Raw genomic sequence first — 17,887 nt, forward strand, 5'->3', positions numbered from 1 at the left:
GTCCGGAGCCTGCGCTCCGCAACGGGAGAGGCCACAACAGTGAGAGGCCCGCTTACCGCTAAAAAAACAAAAACAAAAACCTGCTGTATAAAAAAATAAATAAAATTCAAAAAATAATAATAAAAGTGCCAAAAAAGAGAATTTCCTTCCTTTTTAAGGCTGAGTAATATTCCAGCGTATGGATGGACCACTAAACCATGCTTTTTTAAGTCACTTGGTTCTGCCCTTATTAGCTGTGTGACCTTGGGGAAATCACTTAACTTCTCTGAGCCTCTCTGAGCCTCAGTTTGCTCCTGCATAAATGAGCCCAAACAAAGCCCAGGGTGTGGGGAGGATTACGTGAATTAATTGGTTTATTATGATTATATTTTAATATTTAGGCTGCACCGGGTCTTAGTTGTGGCCCATGGGATTTTCACTGAAGCATGCAGGATCTTTAGTTGCAGCATGCGGACTCTTAGTTGCAGCATGCATGCGGGATGTGGATTCTTAGTTGCGGGATCCAGCTCCGCGACCAGGGATCGAACCCGGGCTCCCTGCATTGGGAGCACGGAGTCCAACCCACTGGGCCACCAGGGAAGTCCCGTGAATTAATTGATTTAAAGGGTAGTGTTGGGTATCCAATACGCGCTCAACGGCATCAAAAGGCAGATGCAAGGGGAGTGCAGTGGCGGCCTCTGGTCAGCAGGAGCCGCTGCCGGGACCTCCGTGTCCGCCCCGCGCCGCAGCGAGCGCACGCGCAGCAGAGCCTTCCTGCAGCGGTTGCTTTTTTTCGTGCTTCTTCCCCGCCCTTTACCCTCGCCTGTATTTATTACTGCAGACCCTGAGCCTGCCTGTCTGCTTTTGCTCTGTGCTGAAGCCCGGCTCCTCCCCCAGGCTTCTGGGTCTGGGGATGGCGGTGGGGAGTTGTCCCCTGCCAACATCTGGCCCCATCCCTGCAGCTGTGGGGTGGAACACCTCTGCATGGAGGGTTACAGAGGGGAGGGAATGTCCTAAATTTCCCCATTCCCCTTAAACTCTCCCCGGCTTCTTTAATTTACATTAAGTTAAAATTTCTCAATAAGCAATCTATTCACTTGCGAGCAAATTCAACCCTCTTAACGAGAAAACCTTTGCTTTTCATCTCTGAAATGTACCAATTTGCAAGGAAGTGCTCTGAAGTGCCTAAGACGGAGCCCAGCACACAGTGAGTGCTGAGTGCACTTAAAACATTTTTTAAAAATTAAGATAAATCATTTATTAAGAACGGGAAACTGGATACCCATCTGCTGAAATCGCGTCCCCCGAACGGCGCATGCGCTTGCCTTGTAAAATTAACATACCGTGTCCGGAACACAGGCTCAGGTGTTAAAGATACGCGATTGAGCTCGGGCATTGACGTCTGCTGCCTGCCACTCTGCGGCTCCGATCCTCGGTCGTTCGGTAGATATTTCTGGAGCAGCTCCTTCCTGCCTCAGTTTCCCCCTGGGTTAAACGCGGGATAGTGATGGCAGTCTTCGATTAAACGAGATCAGGGCTGTGATAGCGCTTTACAAAGCAAAACGCACAAAGCCTTTGCGGAGAGAGGAGTGCATAGGCTTATTTTAGAGTCCAGACCCGAATTTGAATGGCTTTTTACAGACGCACATCTCCCTTTCTCCCAGCGCAGGGAAAGCACTGCAGTCCCCCTCTTTTTGACAGAGTGAATTTAGGGGAAGATTTACTGAAAGGCGTTTATTTACGCTAATGAGAGTATCATTAATTGATGCAAGAAATACTTAATGAGCGCCTACTGTGTACCAGGCATTGAGCTGGGCTCTTTACCAAGAATAAAAATACTGAATTGAATGCCAATTCGTTCTCTTGAGCCAAAGATCTGAAATACAGCTGTTTCTTAGGGTCATATTAGGACACAAATGCAAAATAGTCTTCCTGCGCCTCCCCCTGGAGAGAAAATGAAGTAGAAAATGAGACTGCGTATGTGGAAAAGCGCTTAGCCCCCGTGCTTGCGACAGGGCAAACCAGTACCTGAAATGTGTTTTATTAATAGTCATGATAGCTAATTAAAAATAGCTGACGTGTATTGAGAACTGTGTCAGGCACGGCGCTAATCCTTGTACATATATTTAGTGAATTTTACTCTCCCCCAGTGAGGTCGTACTGATGACCCCATTGCGCAGATAAGGAAACTGAAGAATACAAAAATACGAGTATCTACTGTAAGAACACTTAAAGTGGTGGAGCTAATAAGGTGTTTTGTTCACTGCTATATCCACAACACCTGTAGCAGTGCCTGGTATAGTAGACGCTCAATCTGTCTTTGTGGAATAAATGAGTGATTAATACCTGCCTTTAAAAAAGCTTTTTTTTTCTTGTAAATAGACAGGTAGTTGCAAAAATGGTACTGAGGGGCTTCCCTGGTGGCGCAGTGGTTGAGAGTCCGCCAGCCGATGCAGGGGACACGGGTTCGTGCCCCGGTCCGGGAGGATCCCACATGCCGCGGAGCGGCTGGGCCCGTGAGCCATGGCCGCTGAGCCTGCGCGTCCGGAGCCTGTGCTCCGCCAACGGGAGAGGCCACAACAGTGAGAGGCCCGCGTACCGCAAAAAAAAAAAAAAATGGTACTGAGAGGTCCCTAGTACTCTTACCCCTGTACTGTCATCTTACATAACATCAAACCGAGGAAATTAACCTTGGTGCAATCCACAGACCCTATTAATATTGTAATCTGCTTTTAATAGGAGTGTTTGGCACTTTGCAGACTGATATAATTGCTATGATATGGTTAATAGTCTCAGCTAAAACGGCTCTTCGTTTTTTGCACCTAAGTATTGCATCCCGGAGGCGTGCAACCTGCCCCGGGCAGACCACGCCCCAGGGAAAATCCAAGTGTGGAATGCAGACCCTCTATGTTAGAGCAGCGGTGCCGACGCATAAGGGTTATTACGCTGTGGGAGGCCGTCCATGCGCCTGCGCGGGGCGTCGCTTCGCCCCGCCCCAGAAGCGGGGGTCAGATGACCCGCCCAACCGGCGTCGGCCTATAAAAGCTCGGGTGTTGACGTCAGCGTTCTCTTCCGCCGTCGTCGCCGCCATCCTCGGCGCGGCTAGCCACACTCGGATCTGCCTGGGAGAATCCACCGCCATCCGCCACCATGGTGAGCAGCGTTGTTCAGCGGGCGGCCTGAATCGGCGGCGGGGCCTCCGTAGGGCCGGCCCTACCAGGCCTGGAGAGCTGTGGCCTCCCTGACTGAGAGAAGACATGGCGGCGTCGGGGCCGGCGGGCCGGGGGCTGGGGAAGCGGCTGCCGCCATGTCTGCGCGCTGTACTGCTCGCCGAGCTCCGCTTCCGGGGGCGCCGCCGCCTCCAGGACACCGGGCCCGGCTGAAGCTGGGGCGGAGGCGGGGCGGGGGTTATGATGATGTGGCAGACGCTGTAATGGCGGGCGCCGCGGTGCGAGCGGGGAGAGGGGAGCCGCCTTATGTAACCCGTGGGCTGGGAGTTGAGTCCGATTTTCTGTCGGGAGCCGGGGGCGGCAAGGAAATGGCAAAAGGAGAGAAGAGTAAGACCTTTAGAAGCGTCTCGTTTTCTGACGTTGTGTAACCTTGCTCCTTCCTGTATCTCTTAATTGTGAACACCTGATTCCAGAACCACGAGGTGAAGGCTCCTGCCTGTTAGGGCTGTGCAAGCCTCCCACCCGACCGGGGGTGGCATATTTAAGAATCGGGGGCGGGGTGCGTGGCTCTGCCTGATTGACCCCCCCACTCTGCACAGCGAGAGGTGACCTTGGATTTTAAAGAGACCATTTGGTTGGGGGAAGGCTGGGGGTATAACCAGTGGCAACACGGTGGGGGGAACTTCAGTTGAACCTCAGATACGCCAATATACTGTAAAGGAAATCTGTTGTCACTCTGAGACTTAGTCCCCAGTACTCATTCTGGGTTGTCACTCTGGGTTGTGACAACCAGCGTCTGGCTTTTCAGGGACGGGGCGAATTGCACTTTTAAAGGGGTGTCAACAAAGAAAGGGGGTTCTGGGTGGGAGTTGAGGCAGCGCCAGGACCAGCTCCCTCTGGCCATGGCCTAGCAGTCTCTATTGATCAAGGTCTCAGTGCCAAGCCTCATTCCTGGAGTGCCGGGCCATCCTGAGCCTCCCCCCCACCCCCCGCCCAGGTGAACTTCACAGTAGACCAGATCCGGGCCATCATGGACAAGAAGGCCAACATCCGAAACATGTCCGTCATCGCCCACGTGGACCATGGCAAGTCCACTCTGACGGACTCCCTGGTGTGCAAGGCGGGTATCATCGCCTCCGCCCGGGCTGGGGAGACCCGCTTCACTGACACCCGGAAGGACGAGCAGGAGCGTTGCATCACCATCAAGTCGACGTGAGCAAGCCTTGGTGCCCTCTGGACAGGGAAGGGGGGGAGGTGCTTACTCTGAGTCCTTGGGTGGTGGTTAGGGAGGACAGACAGTAGCCAATCCTTTCCTGACAGATTTCTGGGGAGATGAGCACCTTGGGGCTGGGTTTTTGGACTGTGAGGGACAATGGGGCTTCAGCTAGTCAGATGGGAACCTTTGTTTCCTGTGGGAGAAGCACAGTGATGGGTGGTATTAAGGGGATTTGGAGAGGAGGGGGGCCGAGGGGCTCTTGGCATTGTCTGGAGAAGGCTGGGTGGGTGCTGCTGGCATTCAAGGATACTGCTAAAGGTCTTGCCTTGCTTATGGTGGCCCCCTGTGAGTTTTCTGGCCCCAGATGTTAAGAGGGTGAGAACCCCCCCCCCCCCCAAAAAGAGGCTGTAACAACTGTTGTCTTCATCTGGTAACATCTGCTTGGTCATTGGCTCTGAGACTCGTTTCAGCTGGGGAGGGAAGGGTGAAAGGTAGTCTTTAGGGTTTCTGGATCTTGCCTGATTGTGTAGCTGCTCTTTGAAATCAGATGTGTTGAGCCTGAGAGGAACCAGGTGGATTCTGGTGCCATTGCACCTGTACCAGGAAGGTGATGGTTCCTGGTAGAGGGTGCTGCAGAGGTAAATGTCCCTGGATAGGATAGCTCTTGTGTGGGAAGTCTGCAGTTCATGTCTAGGGATGAGTAATGCGGGGCGAGGAGACAGGTTGCAGCATCTGTCTGGCTTTTTACTGGATTACAGCCTCACTTCAGAATCAAGAGCATCCACCCCGACTCCTGTGGGCAGGAACCTGATGGACCACAGGGCTAGTGGGAGCAGGTTAGGAGCCAGGCTGAGGTGTGCCTCCATATGGGTAACCTGTCCCAATCTCTCAGGGCCATTTCCCTCTTCTACGAGCTCTCAGAGAATGACTTGAACTTCATCAAGCAGAGCAAGGATGGCTCTGGCTTCCTCATCAACCTCATTGACTCCCCTGGGCACGTGGACTTCTCCTCAGAGGTGACAGCCGCCCTCCGTGTCACTGATGGTGCCTTGGTGGTGGTGGACTGCGTGTCGGGTAAGCAGCAGGCTTCCCCATGGATGGCGGGGAACCTGGGGCTGTCCCCTCTTTGGCCGACGGAGACGCCTCATCCCCTGCTGGTCCACAGGCGTGTGCGTGCAGACAGAGACGGTGCTGCGCCAGGCCATTGCCGAGCGCATCAAGCCTGTGCTAATGATGAACAAGATGGACCGGGCCCTGCTTGAGCTGCAGCTGGAGCCTGAGGAGCTCTACCAGACCTTCCAGCGCATCGTGGAGAATGTCAACGTCATCATCTCCACCTACGGGGAGGGCGAGAGCGGCCCCATGGGCAACATCATGGTAGGATTGCCTGACTGCTGAAGTCGGGGTCCCTTGGCGGATCGCCGTTTCCTGCTGTGTTCCTAGTACCCCCTCCCGCTTCTCCCGCCGGGTGGGCAGCGTTCCTCATGCAGACTGGAAGGGTTGTGGTCTTCTCCTTGGGGGCTGCCCTTGGGAAACCACTGTTAAGTCATGGCCTCCTGGGGATTCTTGGGAGGTTGGAAGGTGAGGTTGCCAGGAACCTTGGAATAGCAAGAAGGCTGGACTTTGGTGGAGGCTATGGGGTAGCGACTCAGCCTGCTAACGGGCATGGGGCAGTCCCTGTGGCATCATCGTGCACCCCCTCGTGATGGGGGCAGAGCTGGGCACCCTGTACATGATGACTAAAATTTCTTCACTTTGACCTGACGGCTGTTGAAGAAATCCAGTGTCTGAGGGCCGGGGTGCTTGGGGACTTAGTAGATGTGGCTTGTGTCCAACCGTCCCAACTCACAGCTTTCTCCTGCCCTCTCAGATTGACCCCGTCCTCGGTACTGTCGGCTTCGGGTCTGGTCTCCACGGCTGGGCCTTCACTCTGAAGCAGTTTGCGGAGATGTACGTGGCCAAGTTTGCTGCCAAGGGCGAGGGCCAGCTGGGGCCTGCCGAGCGGGCCAAGAAGGTGGAGGACATGATGAAGAAGCTGTGGGGAGACCGGTGAGTGCTGGAGACACAGCTCAAGTGTCTGTGGGGTCCTTCACACCCGCGTCCCCCCAGATTCCCCTAACTTGGGTTGAGCCTTCTCTGACAGGTACTTTGATCCAGCCAACGGCAAATTCAGCAAGTCAGCCAACAGCCCAGATGGTAAGAAGCTGCCGCGGACATTCTGCCAGCTCATCCTGGACCCCATCTTCAAGGTGAGTTGGCGTGTGCTTGATAGGTAGGCATCCGCAGGGCTGTCCTTGGGCTCCCTGAGAATCTGGTACCCAACCTGCTGCAGCCAGTAGCAAGATGCTGCGGGGCAAGGCAGGGCCAGGCTGCAGAGGCAGCTCCTGGGACAAGGATGAGGCAGCATGAGGTCAGAACGCCCTCAGGGTTCCACCCTGACAAGGAATTCTCCCCGATCCCTGGGCTTCATCATCAGGGGGACCATCAGCCTCCCTGACCGGGCAGCAGGTGAGATGAGGTAGGAGGATCTAGGGTTTGCAAGCCTGTGAGTTTAGTGAGTGTATGCTCAATGTCTGAAGATAGAAAGGGGTTTTTTTCTTTTAACAATCTGTTGAGAAGTGTCCCCGTGATTTGCTTAATTGGGTCAGGCCTTTGGCGGTTAGCGAGGATGGTCTTTAAAGCTCCAGAGCAGGAAGCACATAGCTTCAGGCTTCCAGTATGTTCCCAAGCCCACTTTGCCATGTCTCCTGGGTGTCAGGTGTTTGACGCAATCATGAATTTCAAGAAAGAGGAGACGGCGAAACTAATTGAAAAACTGGACATCAAGTTGGACAGTGAAGACAAGGACAAAGAAGGCAAACCACTCCTGAAGGTGAGTGCAGCGGCCATCCTGTGAGTCCCCATCCTAGCTTGAGTGCCGTTTTCTCAGGTAATCAGACAGCTGCCTGTAAGGGTCTCAGTCAGGGCTCCACGCTGGGCCCAGGCTTACATCAGAAGTATCGCCAGCAGGAGCCCTGTCACCAGCAGGGGTGTGTAGGAGACATCAGGTGTTTTACACTGCTCTTCTAGATTCTTTCTCAAGCCATTTTTTTTTTCTCCCTCTCTCACATCCCCTCCTTTAGGCAGTGATGCGCCGCTGGCTACCTGCCGGGGATGCCCTGCTGCAGATGATTACCATCCACCTGCCCTCCCCTGTGACGGCCCAGAAGTACCGCTGTGAGCTCCTGTATGAGGGGCCCCCAGACGACGAGGCCGCCATGGGTACGTGGGGCGTGCATGCACCCCGGGGTTAGAATGCTGGGCAGAGCTGCAGAATTCTGGAAAGCTGAGCTGCCAGGGAATCAGTTTCCCCTGTGGGGGGTTCCTTTCTCTCTCCTCAGGCATTAAAAGCTGTGACCCCAAAGGCCCTCTTATGATGTACATTTCCAAAATGGTGCCGACCTCTGACAAAGGTCGGTTCTATGCCTTCGGCCGGGTCTTCTCAGGGCTGGTGTCCACCGGCCTGAAGGTCAGGATCATGGGGCCCAACTACACGCCTGGGAAGAAGGAAGACCTATACCTGAAGCCAATCCAGAGGTGAGGTGCTCCGTGAGGCAGAGGGTGCCCAGCAGCCTCCCTTCCGCCCCTCAAGCCAGTGAAGGGGGAAGGGTGAGGGTTATCTGAATGTAGGAGACTTGGCCAGGGGGAGGCCCACCAGGAAATAGTGTCTCCTCCTCCCCACCAGGGATTCACAGTGAGACAGCCCAGAGTTGGGAAGCAGTTGGCTGAAATTATGGTGGCAGCATACATTTTAAAATGCCCAGAGAGCAGGCTCTGACCCCAGAGATGTCATGTGGCGGGTGGCCATCCAGTTGCTGTTCCAGGTGTGGGTGGTGGGAAGACAGCCTCCATTCCCACTAGTTCCTCGGGGCCCTGACTGTACTGCGACCTGCAAGTGCTGCCGGTTTCCCTGTGGCACACGTCTGGCCTGGGTCAGGGTGCAGAGTCCTGCACAGGGCACGTGTTAATGAGCAGGTGGCTCTGTCCTGGTGTGCAGGAGCCAGAACTGTCACTGAGACCTGGGTCGCAAGATATATTCAGGGCTTGGCCCAGGGTGGGGTGGCACTGCCGCTCCAGACAGGAAGACAGCGGCAGGCTCCAAGACAAAGGAGGCTTGTCTTTGGTCGTTTGGGGATCTGCCACCCCAGTGCCGATGCATTGTGGCCTTTTGTGTCTCCCCCAGGACAATCCTGATGATGGGCCGCTACGTCGAGCCCATCGAGGACGTGCCTTGTGGCAACATCGTGGGCCTGGTGGGCGTGGACCAGTTCCTGGTGAAGACAGGCACCATCACCACCTTCGAGCATGCCCACAACATGCGGGTGATGAAGTTCAGCGTGAGCCCTGTCGTCAGGGTGGCTGTGGAGGCCAAGAACCCGGCCGACCTGCCCAAGCTGGTGGAAGGCCTGAAGCGGCTGGCCAAGTCGGACCCTATGGTGCAGGTAGGTGGGCCCCGGCCGGAGGCAACACCTGCGGCGGTGGTTTGTTGGCTTATGTGGTGTGGCTGAGCCGGAAAGATGCCGCTGGCTTCTCACACAAGTAGAGTTTCCGTGTTGAGAAAACCAGCTGTGCTGGGTACACCTGCCCTGGCAGAGGTGCTACCCTTAATTTAAATGGTGATTTTCCACCCAGGAACCCGATTTCTTTCGTAGGCTGTTTGGGTCTTTACAGGCTGGTTGTGCACGTAGGGTCCTTTTAGAAGGTTAATGTTGAAAACGAGTAAAGAGGACCCTGCTGTCTTCCCCCCAAAACCCCATTTTGGGAGTCTGCCTTTTCCAGCTGGAGGGAAGCTTGGAGTCCGCTTTCCACCTGTCCCTAGAATCCCTTGGGTTTCCTGCATTTGTCCCGGGGTCTGTGCTCAGGCTGACGTGTGGCCCTTTTTCAGTGCATCATTGAGGAGTCCGGGGAGCACATTATCGCGGGTGCCGGGGAGCTGCACCTGGAGATCTGCCTCAAGGACCTGGAGGAGGACCACGCCTGCATTCCCATCAAGGTGAGGCCTGGTGCTGCTCTGGTGGCCAGAGGCCCTCTGTCCCCAGGACGGAGGGGCCGGGGGAGAGCATGGACCTGGGTCCAGGCTGGGCTCTGAGAGGCCCATTGACTGGGGCCCTCAGTTCTCTGTCCTTCCATCTGTTACTGCCAGGTGATATGTGCTGTCGTGACACCAGCAGCTTAGATGCGTTGGCAAGGCTGGAGTGTGAGCGGTCTGCTTCTTAACAAATTTTTAAAAAAGCTCTTGGGAAGTGCAGACACTGAGGCTTACGTAGCCGGCCCCACGCCCAGATGGTGCGTTCTGGTTTCCACTCTCCTTTTCGGCCCCCCCACAGAACTGAGCGCAGATCTGTTCTCAGACCTGGATTTGTGTTTCTTTACACGTGGTTCTTCTTGTTAAGCTTCTGCTTTTTCGTTTCTCTCTACTTATAGGAATGAAATTTTCTTTTTTCAAGTATGGTGACAGCTTTCCCCCATTGTCCTCTACGTTAGAAAACTAATACGCTGGGGTGTGGGGTTAGGCCTAGCACTTGTATCTTTTGAGATTTTTTTCCCAGTTAATACCGCATATGTGGAGTTGCACTGTTTCACCAGCCCTCTTGGCAGTGGGCTTCCTCCTACAAGGGAGTAGCTGCACATCTCATGTTTACACAGAAGACGTGCATGGCTCTGTGCCGTCAGATCGAACGCACTCTGCTTTCTGTGCTGCTGTTAAGTGGGCCTCGTTATTAGGAAGACCTGCTGTTAAGATGCCTCTCAGGTGTCTGGTTCCTGTGGCAGACCTGACCTGACCTGCGTGCTCCTTTTGCAGAAATCCGACCCAGTCGTCTCGTACCGTGAGACCGTCAGTGAGGAGTCTAACGTGCTCTGCCTGTCCAAGTCCCCCAACAAGCACAACAGGCTGTACATGAAGGCACGGCCTTTCCCCGATGGCCTGGCCGAGGACATCGACAAGGGTGAGGTGTCTGCCCGCCAGGAGCTCAAGCAGCGGGCCCGCTACCTAGCCGAGAAGTATGAGTGGGACGTGGCCGAGGCCCGCAAGATCTGGTGCTTTGGCCCTGATGGCACCGGCCCCAACATCCTCACTGACATCACCAAGGGCGTGCAGTACCTCAACGAGATCAAGGACAGCGTGGTGGCCGGCTTCCAGTGGGCTACCAAGGAGGTGAGGGGCCATTCAGGCATGGCTCTGGTGGGTTTGTCACTGGGGGGGGTCCTCCTGTCCTTGTTTCCCTGTTGGCAAGGTGGGGCTGTGGTCCTGCCTCCTGGGAAGGGGGGACCCTAGGGAGGCCGAGATGGTCCCTGTTGGTCAGACCTGGAGGAGCTGGCACAGACAGTTCTGGCTGACCTGTTCTTAGGAGCTGCAGTGAGGCGGTTTCTTTTTTTTTTTTTTTTTTTTTTTTTTTGGCGTTCTGTGGGCCTCTCACTGTTGTGGCCTCTCCCGCTGCGGAGCACAGGCTCCAGACGCGCGGGATCCTCCCGGACATGAACCCGCGTCCCCTGCGTCGGCAGGCGGGCCCCCGACCACTGCGCCACCAGGGAAGCCCGTGAGGCGGTTTCTTGATGGTGTTCCCCTTCCTCCATAGGGGGCACTGTGTGAGGAGAACATGCGGGGTGTGCGCTTCGACGTCCACGACGTGACACTGCACGCGGACGCCATTCACCGCGGGGGCGGCCAGATCATCCCCACGGCCCGGCGCTGCCTGTACGCCAGCGTGCTGACTGCCCAGCCCCGGCTCATGGAGCCCATCTACCTTGTGGAGATCCAGGTGGGGAGGCCTGGCCCCCTCAGCTGCTGCTCCCAGTCCCATCCTGCCCAACAGCTGCTAATAGCCTTGCTTTGCCTGACAGTGTCCGGAACAAGTGGTTGGTGGTATCTACGGTGTCCTGAATAGGAAGCGGGGCCACGTCTTTGAGGAGACCCAGGTGGCCGGCACCCCCATGTTTGTTGTGAAGGCCTACCTGCCTGTCAATGAGTCCTTTGGTAAGTGCCAGTCTGGTGTGGTCCTCAGTTGCCCGCTGCCTTTGGGGTGGAGCCCAGCAGACATTCAGCCCATCTGGTCTAGGACGGGACCCAGTTCTTTTATCTTTTTTAATATTTATTTGGTCGTGCTGGGTCTTAGTTGTGGTAGGCTTGCTCCTTAGTTGCGGCTCACCGGCTCCTTAGTTGTGGCATGTGAACTCATAGTTGCGGCATTCATGTGGGCTCTACTTCCCTGACCAGGGGTTGAATCCGGGCCCCCTGCATTGGGAGCGTGGAGTCTTAACCAGTGCGCCACCAGGGAAGTCTCAGGGGCCCAGTTCTTTCTCGTCGTGCATGGCACAGGGTGGGTCTGATGGGAGCTGTTGCTTTCTGCATCGCAGTTGTGGAGGAGGAGGTGCCCTGTTTCTCACGTGGGCCTCTGGACTGTTGAATTAGGGGGAAGGTCCTTGGGCCTGTAAATCTAAGAGCAAAGCCTGCAGAGCAGCTGTGCTGGAGCTCTGGTTCATCCTGAAAAGGAGCAGGTGGAGACCAGAGGCCCAGGAAGGGCTAGCCCTGCCTCGCTTACTTATCAGTAACCTTTGAGGGATCCTTTGGGTGAGGGATAGGATAATGGGCCTGACATCTGACATGAGCCAGGTAGTCCGGACTCAGTGATCCTCTGGTGTGGGCCTGTGTTCCCACCTTCCCCTCCTGGCCTTCGCCAGGGAGCCGTGAGGCACCACAACTGGGCTGCCCGGTGAGCGCCGTCTCTGTGCCTCCTACAGGCTTCACCGCTGACCTGAGGTCCAACACGGGCGGCCAGGCCTTTCCCCAGTGTGTGTTCGACCACTGGCAGATCCTGCCCGGTGACCCCTTCGACAGCACCAGCCGCCCCAGCCAGGTGGTGGCAGAGACGCGCAAGCGCAAAGGCCTGAAGGAAGGCATCCCGGCCCTGGACAACTTCCTGGACAAGTTGTAGGCAGCCTCCCCGCAGCCCGCTGCCTGGTGGGACTCGGCGCAGCCCCTGCGCCCAGGGACAGGTGACCACAGCAACAGCCCCACATTCTCCACGACACCTTGAGGCTGTCCAGACCCAGTAACGCTCTGCCTGATGAGTTTCTGGGGCCCACTCCGTGCCATCGCTCAACATGAACACTTGATGCCGTTTCTTTCGATATTTATTTCTAGATTTCAGAGGCAACAGAAGTGCCCTCACAGCAGGGACTTATCTGGCCGGTGGGGATGGGGGAGGAGATGGGACACCCAAAGCTTTTTTGTTAAGAGGGAAATTCACATGTCCAAAAAAAAAGTTAAAAATAAACGCATTAAGAGGTTTATTTGGGTAAATGGCCCGTAGTGGATTTTCCTCCGGAAAGGGGGAAGGAACAAGCTGGTAGATGTTCTCTTTGGACAGAAGCTAGAAGGCAGGAAATCCTGTGCAGTGTCACCATGAGCGCCTCCAGCTGTATTAGTGCCATTGGAATAATAAATTTGATATGGTGGTGATCGTGCATGCGTGTCCATGGTCTTTCTCCATCCGCTCAGGCTAGAATGGACTCCCTGTGCCGGTGAGCGAAGCCATTGGTGACGTTCCAATACACAGTGTTCAGTATCACCTCCAAATGTCCAGGGCTGAGGCAGAGGTCCGTGAGACCTCACGTGATCCAGGCGAGTCCAGTTGTCCCTCTGTCACGTGGGGCCAGCTGGTGGAACTGTCCTACATCTGTGCTGTCTGCAGGGGCAGCCACTGGCCTCATGTTCTACTGAGCGTTTGAAATGGGGGCAGTGCAGCCCAGGACCGTTACTTTTGGCTGTAAACAGATTTTCATAGTCTGATGGCGCTGGTGCTGTCACAGCAGTCAGTACAGGCTGGGAAAATTGCCCATGTGCTCAGCTTTGTCCCATCAAAACTTGCCTGTGGTTACTGCATTGCTGACTAGCACCCTGGGGGCTGATTTGTGCCTGGCTTGTGGGAGGAGCCTCAGTCGAACTTTCATGCTAGGAGCAGCTCTTTGAACAAACAGCAAGGATTCCTTTGTAGGATTCTCTGGATTTGTGCATTCAAACTTTACCCAAGATTTGTAATATTATGTGTGGGTTATCACTCTACATGCCTGTCCTTAGGAAGGCGGATGGGGACAATGAGGTGCTGGTGTGGGGTTCCAGGCCAGGAGGGTGACCATTGTGCTCCCAGGCTGCCCAGACCTATACCTCCAGTAATATGTGTCTTGTTAAGGTATGGAAAGGGGAGGAAGAGTTGTAGAAACCTGATGAACGTTGCCTAGAGCCAGATGACCAAGGTCAACCTCAGTGATAAGTCAGGATGATAGTATGGACCCTTAATAAGGAGTGATGAAAATGGCACAGTATGGTCTTCCTCCCTAAAACCCGTCACCCCTCTTTAAACCATGAGAAAGACAAATCCCAATTGAGGGAGTAGACCAATCCTCAAAACTGTCTAAGTCATCAAAAACCGGAAAGTGTGAGAAGCTCAAAACGCAGAGGAACCTAAGGAGACATAAAACTAAATGTGATATGGGATCCTGGGACAGGAAAAGGACATTAGGGGAACACAAGGAACTCTGAACATGGACTGGTTAATAATGTATCACTCTTGGTTCATTAATGGTGACAAATACCAGATGTAATAGGGGAAACTGGATATGGGAGAAAGTGCTGCTTTAGCTGTGAACTGAAGTGTGCTTAGGAGTTATAAGAGTGGAGGAAGGCGGTCCCCAGGCAGGAGGAAGAAAGAGCTGGTGCCATCTCAATGAGATGCTTGAGGCGAGAAGGCAAATGGTGTTGAAGTGAAAAGGGGGGAATTGCACGAGGTTAGGGTGGCCAGCAAGGACCAAAAGACACAGGTCTGTGTCAGATGGTATCTGAGCTAGTTCATCCTGGGCTTTGGGTTCGGGCCTCTCTGGGAACGAATCTGTTATGCCTTTGCCGGCTGTGTGACTCCGGGTGGGTTACCTAACCTCTCGGGTCTGTTTCCCCAACTATAGAATGGGTAAAATATTAATGTATTTTACCTCCTTGGGTTGTTGATTGGTACGCACTAAGGCTCAAATCAATGCTAGGTGTTATCATGTATCTTGAGCTTAAAAGGAGTCACAAAACAATCCTCAAAGGGCTTCCCTGGTTGGCGCAGTGGCTAAGAATCCGTCCGCCAGTGCAGAGGACACAGGTTCGAGCCCTGGTCTGGGAAGATCCCACATGCCGTGGAGCAACTAAGCACTTGCGCCACAACTACTGAGCCTGCGTGCCACAACTACTGAAGCCCGCACGCTTAGAGCCCGTGCTCAGCAACAAGAGAAGCCACGGCAATGAGAAGCCCGCGCACCGCAACGAAGAGTAGCCCCTGCTCGCCACTAGAGGAAGTCCGCACTTAGCAACGAAGACCCAACACAGCCAAAAATAAATACATAAATAAAATTTAAAAAAATCCTCAAGCATTAATGGCAACACCAGACCAATCTCCTAATTTGCATCTTTATGTATTTGGAATATGGTTAGCATTTTACAGAGAAGGAAACTGCCACTCAGGCACTAAAGCAGCCCAAGGGCTCACCTCAGGGGCTGTCATTCCGGAGCTGGGGCTTGGATTCGCGTTATCTCATGCCCAAGGTAGGCAGGAATAGGGATGCAGGAGTTCAGCATCCCGCCTCCCAGCTTCAGGACCCCGGTCAGAGCAGAACGGGCGGGGCGGTTCAGGAGCCGGAAGTCGGAAGGCCGACTTCCGTAAGCTTGACCGGCGTTCGTTACAGCCAATCACCTGCAGGAAGCCTAGCCTGTGCCAAAGGCGAGGCAGCATTCTGGTGAGAAGGGCGGGACGCGCGAGGGCCGGGGCCTGGAAGGCGGCGGTGGGCGGGCTTCACGAGCGGCGGGCGCACTGACCAATGGGTAGTGGGCTCCACCTCTTGGGGGCGGGCCCTGGAGGGCGCGGTGACGTCGCACGAGTCGGCGCGTCGATGCAGCCAAGGCTTCGGGCCCTGAGTACACGGCGGCGGCCAGCGCGGCTGAGGGACCGGTTCGCCGCGCGGGGCCGAGGAGGGTGCGGAGCGGGCTCAGTCCGAGGCTGGCGGGTGGGGGGGGGGGCCCTGGGGGACTTAGCGAGGGGGACGTTTGGGGACCCGTGGGATGACTGGGCGGGAGAAGAAGCTGGGCTGGGGCCTGTGAGGGGCGTGGCGGTCTCTGGGACGCTGGAGCAGGGACGTCAGGGGCTGGGGAGACCTTGGAGGCGTCTCTGAAGGAAGCCGTCGGGGTCTGCCTTGGAGCTTGGGAGAAGGTCGAGGGAGAAGGACGATGGAGGAGATTCTCAGATGTGGCCCTTTGGGGAGGCCCGTTGGGAGTGTGGAGACCGGGGTGGGGGCCTTTGAAACCTGGAGGGGTGCTTTCGGGGACGGGGGGAGGAAGAATTTAGCTTTGCTAGGACGGTGGAGGTCAGGGGAAGCAAGAGCGGGTCGGGGCCTTTGGAGGAGCTTGGAAGCCATTGTCCAGTTCCTGGGGATTTCAGGATTGGGGGGAGCAAGAGATGGGGTGAGCACAGCACTGCAGAGAGTCTTAAGAGACCAGCCGAGAGGGAGGGGTTAGTGGGTAAGGGAAAGGGGTTGAGGCCGCTGATGGGTAGGAAGATGGAAGCGTGTTGGAGGTCTGGCAGGGAATCAGGGAGCCCCAGGGTTTGGGGGTGTGAAGAGTGTGGGGAACTTGCAGGAGTGTGTGGGGCTCTGGACGAGCAGGTTGGGAGAAGCCTAGGAGGGAGAGGCAGAAGAAGACTGGGGTGCTGTGCGGAAGCAGAGGTCTGTGGCTGGTGGGAGCTATGGGGGTTGAGGTGGCACAGCGGGGCTAACACTGACCTCGGGGGCGGTGTGGTATCTAAATGAGCCGACACATGGAAGTGCCCCGCCCACCAAGTGCAAGTGCTTTCTACAAGGACCGTGGAATTTCAGCATGGTGTGATGTGAAACCTATTTTGGGGGAGCAGGTCACTCCATTGACCTAGAAGTAATGGCTGGCATCTCACTCCTTTCTTATTTCCCTGTCTCCTCCTCCAGGGTCACAGCTAGAGGACTCCCTGAGGTCCTGTCCCCTGGGCCTCTGTGACTGGGTTTGCACTGGAGTGGAAGGCGCTGGAAGGCAGACCGGCCGCTATGTCCACATTCAGGCAGGAAGATGTGGAAGACCACTATGAGATGGGGGAGGAGCTGGGCAGGTGAGCTCTCCCCTCTGATGGGGCTCCGACAAGGGGAGAGACCAGCTGTGGGGTTTTCTGGGTGTATCTCCTCTTCTGTCCTTTATCCTACTCTCCAAGAAGGGATGAGTCGGTATCTTGTGCTGTGGAACGAGTTTGGGCTTTGGAGTCAGCCAGTCTGGGCCTGGAATTCTTGCTCTGACATCCTCTGTGCATTTCCTTTGGGGAGAAACATAACTGAGCACAAATGGCACCTAGTACAGTGCCTGGCATTGGTGTGAGAGCAGTAGATGTTGGCAGGTTTTGTTGGTGAGGGTCTGTCCCTCTCTTTAATCCTCTCTTGTGGGAGGGCAGTTGAGTCTCCCCGGCTCTCTCACGTTTCCAGGGAAGGCCTCCTGTCTGGGCCCACACCCTTGCCAATGGTTGGCATTCTTGTGGGAAAGAGCAGAGGTTTCTCCGATCCAGCCAGCAGCTGACTTCCTGCTGGGCTGGGCCTTGGAGCGTCCCCTGGGAGTGCCCCCCTCCCCCCACCCTCCCCTCAGACCTGCCAGGCACCATCCTCCCCCCCCCACAGAGCCTCAGACCTTATTTGGTGAGTTTGTTGCTGGCCGGCCCCATGATGTCACCAGAATGGAATGTAAATAACTGAGCCATAACTGAGCTGTTCATCAGGCCTTTGCTGAGAGAGTGTATGGGGCTCATTTGGCATTCTGAAGTCCCTCCTTTAGGAATTTTCTCCGGTAGAGTGGTAGAGAATGCAGGCCGTCTCCCCACCCCCAAAGAAGTCTCATACTCTGTTGCTGAAAATGTATTAGGACCTGCTGCTGAGAGTAGTTTGGCAAAAGTCAGCAAAAATACCATGTATGTTCCCTTTAACCCACTGATTCTGCTGCTAAGAGTTAATTCCGTGGGAGTAGTACGTACATGGACCTCAGGATCTAGGGACAGGGAGAGTTGCTGTAAGGACTTGCTGTGAGCAAAAGATGGGAAGCCTCTTCAGTGCCTGTCACAGCACCATAGCCTCGTCGATAGAATATTACGCAGCCATTAATAAGAGCCTGACAAGAAACAAAATTGAGTTATCTGTAGTGAGGTGGATGGACCCAGCGTCTGTCATAGAGTGAAGTAAGTCAGAAAGAGAAAAACAAATGCTGTATGCTAACACAGATATATGGAATCTAAAAAAAAAAAAAGGTTCTGAAGAACCTAGGGGCAGGACAGGAATAAAGACACAGACATAAAGAATGGACTTGAGGACATGGGGAGGGGGAAGGGTAAGCTGGGATGAAGTGAGAGAGTGTCATGGACATATATACACTACCAAACATAAAATAGAT

The 17,887-nt window shown here is 55.0% G+C and overlaps 2 protein-coding genes and 1 non-coding gene across 5 annotated transcripts in view; all 3 read left to right on the top strand.

Moving 5' to 3' along the window:
* The first annotated feature begins 3,028 nt into the window (after positions 1-3,028).
* Positions 3,029-12,870, top strand: EEF2 (eukaryotic translation elongation factor 2). Its single transcript, XM_007109292.4, has 15 exons — positions 3,029-3,132; positions 4,147-4,361; positions 5,258-5,439; positions 5,531-5,742; positions 6,236-6,414; positions 6,509-6,614; positions 7,124-7,237; positions 7,488-7,626; positions 7,746-7,941; positions 8,588-8,846; positions 9,290-9,397; positions 10,208-10,561; positions 10,983-11,165; positions 11,248-11,380; positions 12,145-12,870. Exons 1-15 carry the CDS (start codon positions 3,130-3,132, stop codon positions 12,336-12,338), a joined length of 2,577 nt encoding a protein of 858 aa, XP_007109354.1. The 5' UTR covers positions 3,029-3,129; the 3' UTR covers positions 12,339-12,870.
* LOC112067670 (small nucleolar RNA SNORD37) lies at positions 6,094-6,158 on the top strand. The gene has a single exon (XR_002893405.1). It is a non-coding gene; the product is annotated as a small nucleolar RNA SNORD37 (small nucleolar RNA).
* Positions 12,871-15,311: 2,441 nt separating the features above from the next.
* Positions 15,312-17,887, top strand: part of DAPK3 (death associated protein kinase 3) — an 82,248-nt gene continuing 79,672 nt past the window's right edge. For 2 of the 3 annotated variants that reach the window (XM_055081360.1, XM_007109289.3), the window contains exons 1-2: positions 15,312-15,413; positions 16,414-16,571. In XM_055081360.1, coding sequence (XP_054937335.1) covers positions 16,510-16,571 — 62 coding nt within the window. In that variant the 5' untranslated portion in view covers positions 15,312-15,413; positions 16,414-16,509. Of the gene's footprint in view, positions 15,414-15,634; positions 15,725-16,413; positions 16,572-17,887 lie in introns of those variants that run through there. The other variant, XM_007109291.4, reaches the window with a different exon arrangement.

Source organism: Physeter macrocephalus, chromosome 2 (genome assembly GCF_002837175.3).
Source record: "Physeter macrocephalus isolate SW-GA chromosome 2, ASM283717v5, whole genome shotgun sequence".
Classification (NCBI taxonomy): Eukaryota; Metazoa; Chordata; class Mammalia; order Artiodactyla; family Physeteridae; genus Physeter; species Physeter macrocephalus.

What these genes read in the sequence shown, in the direction of transcription:
- EEF2 (XM_007109292.4), top strand. An exon ending in AAGGCAAACCACTCCTGAAG is followed by an intron (nt 7,238 to 7,487) that starts GTGAGTGCAGCG and finishes CCCCTCCTTTAG; the next exon opens with GCAGTGATGCGCCGCTGGCT. An exon ending in TCCAGTGGGCTACCAAGGAG is followed by an intron (nt 10,562 to 10,982) that starts GTGAGGGGCCAT and finishes CTTCCTCCATAG; the next exon opens with GGGGCACTGTGTGAGGAGAA.